This window comes from Pundamilia nyererei, unplaced genomic scaffold, assembly GCF_000239375.1.
Source record: "Pundamilia nyererei isolate P.nyererei 1_Seehausen unplaced genomic scaffold, PunNye1.0 scaffold00171, whole genome shotgun sequence".
Taxonomy (NCBI): Eukaryota; Metazoa; Chordata; class Actinopteri; order Cichliformes; family Cichlidae; genus Pundamilia; species Pundamilia nyererei.
In genome coordinates, this window is record NW_005187572.1 from 915,243 (window position 1) to 923,703 (window position 8,461).

Below are 8,461 nucleotides of genomic sequence, written 5' to 3' on the forward strand. Positions count from 1 at the left end.
AAAAAAGTTTACGCACAGGGGTTAATCTATGTCTTGGAAGCAGAGCCTTCGTGCTTCCGTGATAATGCTTCTAAATAGCTGGCCAATAAGTGCCTTCAAGATGAGTGCTGATTGGTGGGATTTGATGCAGTCTGTAGAACTTTTTAGTTACATCTCAGATCCATGTAATGACACCTAATTTCTTAAACCAAAAAGATCTCTCGCCATGTCTAATTTAAGATGACACCAGCATTAATCTGACAATGCAATGCCTTCCATCGCACAACGCATGCTACATATTATCCTGTGACTTTTTCTTATTGCCAGAGATGGTGAGAGTAAAAGGATACATCCTGTTTTGAGACCCAGCTAGCTAAAGACTGTTTAAAACAGCTAATAATCCCAATCCACACCATCTACACATTACCAGTCCCTGAGTTATAGTAAGCTGGATTAAAACATCTGGAACACCATCCTTCTGGGACTGACCAGTGAGAGATAAGCTGATGCAGTAACTCTGCCTCCTGAACCCAAACACTCTTGCGTGGGTTATTTTAGCACAGCCCTTGATTTCTGTTAGTGCGGGGAAATCCATAAGTGCCAAGAAGATAGCAGAAATCGTGTAGCGTGCAACTGCAACCAGGCTTGCATTTAGTCGGTGGTACATGGTTGGCTGTTGCAGCTGGCTGTTAGCAAAGCATTACATAGCCAGCGAGCCACTGACCTAATTCCACAAATCTGCTGGCCTAAATCACAGGGACTCTCCAAATAAATGAGAGCAGTCCTGAGAGCAGCAGGGTTTAGCCACAGCACAGAGGTGTAGATGACACACAGGGATAGTAATGCACTGCATGCTGGGTGGGCACTTTATCCTATCGCTTATCATATAGTTTCACAGTCCAAAACTAGAAAGTGTTGGTTTTAGAGTAATCTTGGGGGTCAAAATATATCTGGCTTTTCTCACATTGTTTGTAATTCCACTACCAATGCAGAATGCAGTGGAAAATATATCTATGAAGTGTGAGATTATGTTTTTATTTTCCCTTATATCTGATCAACAGTGGTTAAAAACTGTGGCAGATCTCTTGTCCGGTCTATTGATCTGTATGTCCCCCAGAGTATTAGCAGCAGATCAGATTTCAATTAGTCATCAGATCTGCTGTGACGCTAATCTTGCTCAGAGCACGCCGGGCACACAGTGTCGGCATGGTTCTTGACAATGATGAGAATACAGGAGAGACCACATTAAAGTCCTGTGTGTTTCATTTACACAGAATGAGGATTACATGAGGAAACAAAGTATGAACGTGTGGTCTAGATAAGACCAGCCAGAGATCATTAGCAAAATATAATGAGAAGACTCGTGAGTGAAAAAGAAGCCTCAACAAGTAAGGAAAAGTTTCTAATGTACAGAAATGGATGGTGGCTAACGGTGTAAGGAGAGGTTCAGCTTAGTAAGCACATCTGCCTGACTGACCTTTCTCGCTGACACTTTCCATGTCCACGTCCTCACAGCTGGTGTACTCGGGCGTGGAGCCGCCCTCCTCCTCTGAGCTGCTGATGGACATCTGCCTCTTGTTGACTCCGCGCTTGCCCTTGTATGACTGTGGAGGGGGTGGCCGCAAAGACTCCGACTGGTCCGAGCCCTGAGAGTCCTTCCTCAGCAGGTTATCCACCCCACCCTTCTCTCTTGATGTCCGCGTTCCGTCTTGGGGTCCATGATCCAGGCGACTGTTGTTTGGACCCCAGTCTGAAGGCACAGGTCCCCCGAATTGGGACCCTGATCTTCCCCCTCCACTGGCAGGGGGAGCCCCACCTACAACCCCCACGGTCCTATCTGCGGAGTAAGCCCTGTGATTCTCCATGAGGGCCTTGCGGTCTCCTTCCCCACCTCCACCCCTCCTGGCAAGACGGTTTTCCGGCACCTCTCCTGTGCTGCCTCCACCCCCACCCCCTTCACCAGGCCCCAGTCCGACCTCATTTATTGCAAGATCACTGTGTCGTCGCTCATGCCGCACCTTCGACACCTTGGCGTGCATGCGCATCTCCTGCTCCTCCTTCTGTGGTTTGACTGGGTATCTTGCCAAGTTGGGGTCACTGCGATAGCGGTTCTGAAACTCCTCCTCACGCCGCTGCCGTTCCCTCTTCTCCTCATCCTCTGGACGCCTGCGGTGTGTTTCTGAACGACCCAGGTTTTCATCCCCGTCCTCGTAGTCCTGAGAGTGGATCTTTTCCAGCCGCCTTCCATCTCCTAACCGTCTCTCTCCTCTGTCTCCGGGACCCACCCGCTCATCCAGAGATGACTGTGAATGCAACTTGTCTGCTGGTCTCCGGGCAGAACCACGTCCCATGCCTCCCTTACCGTTTTGCTCATGGAAAGAAACTGGCCTTTTCCTAAATGAGAAAAGAAATTAGGTTATTTTATAAAAGCAAATACAAACACAGGAGCATTCTTTGCATGCTTTTTGACAGAAATATTTTGTGCTTTTTATATATTCTTCCTTTTTTATTTTCAAAATCTTCTTAGTTCAGTCACGAAGGGCTATCAACAGATTAAAAAACTACTAACCAGGATGAGACAGCTATGAATTCTTACCTAACACACCCAAAGAATTAAAACAAAGGGATTGAGTCAAAGACCTCTCAAGACCTGCCTGTGACCTACCTTCTTCTCTAGTTAAGCTACTGCAGACTCAGAGCTACATAGCGGATTAAAAAACACAACAAGGGCTTCAGCAAATTAATATACCATGAAAACTGAATCCTGCAGTACTGCTAGCTTTCACCAATTCCTATGTTAAAAATGAAAAGAGCAAAGGTTGTAAATAAAGAGAAATCTCACTTTTCTCTTGGGGGTTCACTTTGAGAGCGAGAGCCAGGCATGGTGTCAGCACCCTTGAGAGCAGTGACACCGCCGGGCGGATGTGTCCCGTCTGGTGGCCCTGTGTTGGCGTTGGTGCTGGACGGTGGGGCTTGGGACCTGGAGCGGAGTAGCTTCCTGTCCCGTTGGGCCTCACCTCCCGTGGCTGGATTGTTTAAAGAGGTGCCCAGGCTCCCGGGCCGCACCCCTGACCCCGAAAACCATTCTCCTGATTTGGTGAGAATCTCCTGTTGCTTACGGCACTGGTTGCATACCCACATTACCTGGAAAGGTCGAAAGGGAAGAAGATTTTGGCAAACTCATTTCAAGTCACCTCTGAACATCCACCAGGTCACCAGCAACACATCTGGGCTTAGCACGGAAATGTTTTTTTTTTTTAGTTTGACGGAATGGCAACATGCTTAAAAGGTACATTTTCAGAAACTTTCTTAGCATCTAACTTTCCATAATTCCATAAAAATAGGTGGATTCTAACTTTATCCAAACCCTACCCCTAACTCCAGATGGGTTGTGGGTGACCTGCTTGATGTCAGGAGGCCAAATCTGCAGCATTAAAACATCTGTACAACGCAGGTGAACTTTAATGTGCTTTTAACTTTGCTGGAGCAGAATCAGTTTTTCATAGACATTAAGAGTCTTGCTTGTGTATCAACAAACACCCAACTCTAATATAAAAAAATGCCAGTCCCATACTTGCTTCTTTCCATCCTTTGCAAAAACAAATAAAATATTAAAGAGCACCATGATGTGATAAACTCTGCTGTTTGATCTATTTTCTGTAAACACAGCTTGTTGGAGGCTGTGGTCAGACGGTCCCGTAAGAGATCATGCTTTCCTCTAAAACAGCTCTAATTTTATCGATAATATTTTTATGATTTGAATTTAGAAGCATACCTCAGTTTGCTGATTAATTTAAAAGCAAGAACTGAAAGGGGGAAAAAAACAGACTAGCGGGCTTCAGCGGCTCCACGTGGACATCATGATCTCATCTACAGAACTGTTACACCTTCATGGGTACTGCAGCGTTCTTCTTTATTAAGATGCATATTTTTCTGGATTGAAGAAGATAATATAACAAAAGATCTAATATAGGAGTTATAAGGCCAGACAATAATAGAGATACAGAGCACATAGAACTGTGATTTCTAACTGTGTCACATGAAAGTTCAAACATTTTTGCTCCATGAGGCCATCATTCTTACAACTGTTAAAACCAGCTACAAATTAAGAGTGACGATTACACCGATTTAAGATAAAAATGATTAAATCCCAGTCTTTATCATCTAAATCAAACCCACAGACAACATCAAATACTCACATGTAGCCATGGCTACAGAATATCACCTCACTTCAACAGCACGAAAAAAAACAGGATTTATCTCCCTCCGTATTTATAATCCCGCCGGTTTATTTTGCGAAGAATAAATCCACCGCAGAGAGGAAACACAGTGGTCCTTTGTATTACGTCGCAGAGCCTTGGCACAAAGTGAAAACAAAACACCTCTGGGACCTTTGGAAAGCCCCAAAATGTTACCCCTCCTTGACAGGCAGTGAGGTGTGCTGTTAGCAGTCAGTTTAGCAGTTAGCTCTCAGTGAGCCAAAGCACATTCATCATGGCCTGATTGAATCCTAGTTGGCGCATGTCCAGACTAATCTAAAGTAAATCAGCTGCCCGCACGGCCCACAGCTGTCGGGCAGCCGCCCAGCAACACACTACAGTCTCTTTCTCTCTGTGTCTTTCTCCACCTCCGCGGAGGGGCATCAGATTAGCAGTGCCCAGTAATCCCATCACCCTTATACAACTCATCATCAGCTGACAATGCCAGCTCACAATTCAAAGCTTTTAACCTATAGTGCACCATGCCTCCCCTCCTTAATGTGCATGATGTGTAACATTTAACCCAACAAACATCTGCCAAATGGCCAAATCTTATTATTTTGATACCAAATGTTAAACCAACTTTTAATTGTGATGGGACTGTGGCAACCTTTCTTCAGATCACCTACATCCCAGCGTTTTTTGGTAAGGCGCCAACTGTAATCTTTACTTTCTTCAACCAGAAATGAGCTGAAGTGCTTAAACTTACTCTGCACATGCCGGGTGAGATCGTCCCCGTCTGGGGAGCTGGATCATTTCACTGTGTTAGAAGTTTTGAACAAAAGTTAAACAAAACAACTGATGGTTTCTAAAAAATCCGATGCCAACCTGCAGGACTGTTCTGGTAGATGTTTAGGTCTCTGAATAGAAACATCAGTGACTTCATCAAAAAATGCAAAAACGATGTTGGTCCATCTTAAAAAAATAAAAACCAAAAGCCATGGATGTGTCAGGATCCGAATGAGTGGATCTGGTATTTTCACATTGCCGTCCTGTTTGTCTGGGCGCAGCCCTGGTTTCTCACCTGCCCTACTCACCAGCGAGGCTATATTTAAGACCAGCGCAGCCATCTATTCTCCGGCCAGTTCATCAGCTACCTCATGGTGGTAACCAGGCCTCATTGTTTCTTGTTTTTGTGTTCATGCTCTGTAATTTCCTTGTGTCTCCAATTTCCTTGTCAAGTCCCCGCTTCACTCTCCTGCAGCTCAATTACCTGGACCCTGGTCTCCTTGAAGAGTCTCCACACCCCGCCTTCGTTCCTTGGTATTCCCAATTTCTACCAATATTTCATTCTGAATTACAGCCAGGTAGCCGCACCGCTAACTCACCTCACCTCCACCTTTTGTTACGCTAAAACAGTTGTTCACCTTTGCGCCCATTTCAGTCTACCCTGACACCTCACAGCCATTCAGTAAAGCGGTAGATCAGATTCTAAAGTTGGGGGTCATACTGTCAACATTCGGGGCCCCAAGGTAAGCTCTAACCCTGTGCCTTCTTGCATTGCCTTACTCCTATGATGTGAAATTATAATGTGGGTGACCAGGAGCTGTTAGCAGTCAATTGGCCCTAGAAGAATGGCGGGACCTGCTTGAAGGAACTGAGCAACCTTTCACTGTTTGGACAGACCACAAAAATGTAACCTATCTAAGAACTGCTAAAAGACTTAACATCTGCCAAGCCCGTTAGTCTCTGCTCTTTGGTCACTTTAATTTCTCAGTCTCATATTGTCCAGGTTCCAGGAATATCAAGCCTGATGCCTTGTCCTGCCAGTTCCCCCTGTTGGGGAAACCTGCAGTCAGCTGAGACTGAAGAAGTCACTTGGATGAGTGACGAAACGTTTCTCCAACTGAAAATGTCCAGATGAACAGAATCAACCTTTTGAGATTTCCTTACCTGGATGATTGAGCATGCATGAAGACAATGATTGTTATGATTGCTCCAACCACTGATACCCTCTCACAGATCATGGTCATCCATTCCACTAGATTTTGTCACCAGTTTACCTGCATCTTCCTGGAAAACCGTTATTCGTTCCATAATAGACAGATTTTCCAAATAAGCTCATTTGATTGCTCTAGATAAACTGCCTTTTGCCTAAGAGACTGCCAAGCTTCCTGTTGATCATGTTTTTTAGACTCCACAGTATTCCTATGAAGATTCACAGGTTTGGAAAGCTTTCTGCTCTGCACTGCCATGGTCAGCCTCCATTTTCTGAGTACCATCCTCTGGAATCAACTCTCTGCTGCATCACTACACAAAACCAAGCAACCTGGTCTTCACATCTTCCTTGAGTAGAGTACGCACAGAACTCACTTACCTCATCTGCAACTGGTCTTTTGCCCTTTGAAGCCTCCCTAGGTTACTGACCTCTCCTGTTCCCATAAGTCGAGACTGACCTCGCGGTTTAATCTGGTCCAAGTCCAACGCATCTGGACTTGGACCAGGGAGGATCGTCAGTGCCGCTACACAGAACGATTAAGATCTAATGCCTGCTCCCAGGTATGAGCCAAAACAAAAGGTATGGCTCACCGCTATGACATTCCTCTGAAATCGCTTTCCCGTGAACTTGCTCCACGTTGCATCACTAAATATAAGAGATTGAATGTGTCCTCATTCCTGCGGCAGTTAGTTCTCGGACGCTCACTTGGTTGCCTTACCCAGAGTCTCACGACATCCACCTGTAAGTAAGCCCGCAGAATCAATATTCCGCTCTCCTCCTTGCATTAACTCCTCATTCTCAGAACTACAGACGCCCTCTTTCCCAGTGCCTCCATGTCAGAGACTCTGCACTACGTACCCTCGTCGTGTCATTTCTAATCTCTGTGTTCGCAATAAAGTTTACTAATATCTTATGGCTTTTCCGTTTGGTGTCTGCATTTGGGTCCACTCCCATGTACTGGCCTCAGGCCCCCCTTGACAGGATGATCCATGACAAAGTCTCTGTGCATGGACCCCAGCCTTGACATCCGATCACCTGAAGACTTCAACGTGCACGCTAGACAGTCAAACAGGTGAAGACAGAATATAGACTTTTATTGGACCCCCTATCATGGCTCTCACATCCTGCCTCCATCGTTCTGTCTCCCTTGACAGTTGGAGCTTCTACATCAGTAATGCAGACCAGGACTGCCCTTACAATAATGGGCTAGGCCTTCTCCAGCTCATAAGAGTCGACTAACATTGAGATGGATGCACTACACGGCTGTGTTCTCAGCCCCTTCCACTTCCTCCATTCATTCTACATCATGACTGCTAAGCGCAAAAAGCCACAAACATCATTGTAAAGTCTGACACAGCAAAAACTGTTACTGTTAACATCACAAACGACAAACACAGATAAAAATGTCCCTGGATTGAGAGACTCAGTTCGTCCTGTTGTGGAGAGAGTTGGTTTTTTATCCTCAGTGGAGGTATACAGTCTTGCTTTTATTTTTGATTTCATTTTTCTTTTTTGAAAACACATTATTATTATTTTATAACCTAATGCATACCACAGTAAAATTTCAGTAAATCATGAAGGCATTAAAAAAAATAGATACCACCCAACCCCAATCAGGACAGAGCATTTTCAGCACTTATATTGAGCTTCATTCAGCACCATCTGCAGTGTGCGTTGCTTTGCAAGTTGTTGCCACTTTCATCCCCAAGCTTTATCCTGAAATTAGATCATCATACAGAAGACGTGTGTCAGTGTGCTCTGGATCCAGAGAGAGACATTTATCAAAGCACACCTCTGTGTATGCTTCAAACCTTGCACCATGGATGGGGGAGGGTAGTAAACAATAAAGAATTTATAGGAACACACGCACAAACAAACACACACACAAACACACACAAAGGGGATGTAATACATTTAATCCTTTACTGGAGTGATTGCACTCTGTGTTCCTAGATAGCCTGAAGCATGTCGTAAGGGGAATTAGTGTGTCAGTGTGTATATGCTGGTGTGTCATTGCATAGATATATACATACACCCGATAATGAGTGTGCGTGAGAGAGACACAGCATGATGTGAGACCCTCCAATCAGCTCTCTCCGTCCATACGCAGCCCACTCTGGTGTCACCACGGGTTCATGTCGCAGCTTGACTGGATGCCGCGGAGTGAGGACGTGTCTGTGCAGATGTGCATTACAGGACTTGTATGTAGGACGCTTCTCAAACCTTCATGCCTGGAAGAGTGTGGCGTGGGCGACTGCCTGTAGGCGAGGTGTGTGTGTGTGTG

The 8,461-nt window shown here is 45.3% G+C and overlaps 1 protein-coding gene across 4 annotated transcripts in view; it reads right to left on the reverse strand.

Moving 5' to 3' along the window:
- Positions 1-8,461, reverse strand: part of rims1b (regulating synaptic membrane exocytosis 1b) — an 80,215-nt gene that overhangs the window by 41,254 nt on the left and 30,500 nt on the right. For all 4 annotated transcript variants that reach the window (XM_013914104.1, XM_013914107.1, XM_013914106.1 and 1 more), the window contains exons 5-6: positions 2,822-3,123; positions 1,457-2,373 (exon numbers count right to left, since the gene is read on the reverse strand). In XM_013914104.1, the coding sequence (XP_013769558.1) occupies positions 1,457-2,373; positions 2,822-3,123 (1,219 nt within the window). The remainder of the gene's footprint in view (positions 1-1,456; positions 2,374-2,821; positions 3,124-8,461) is intronic.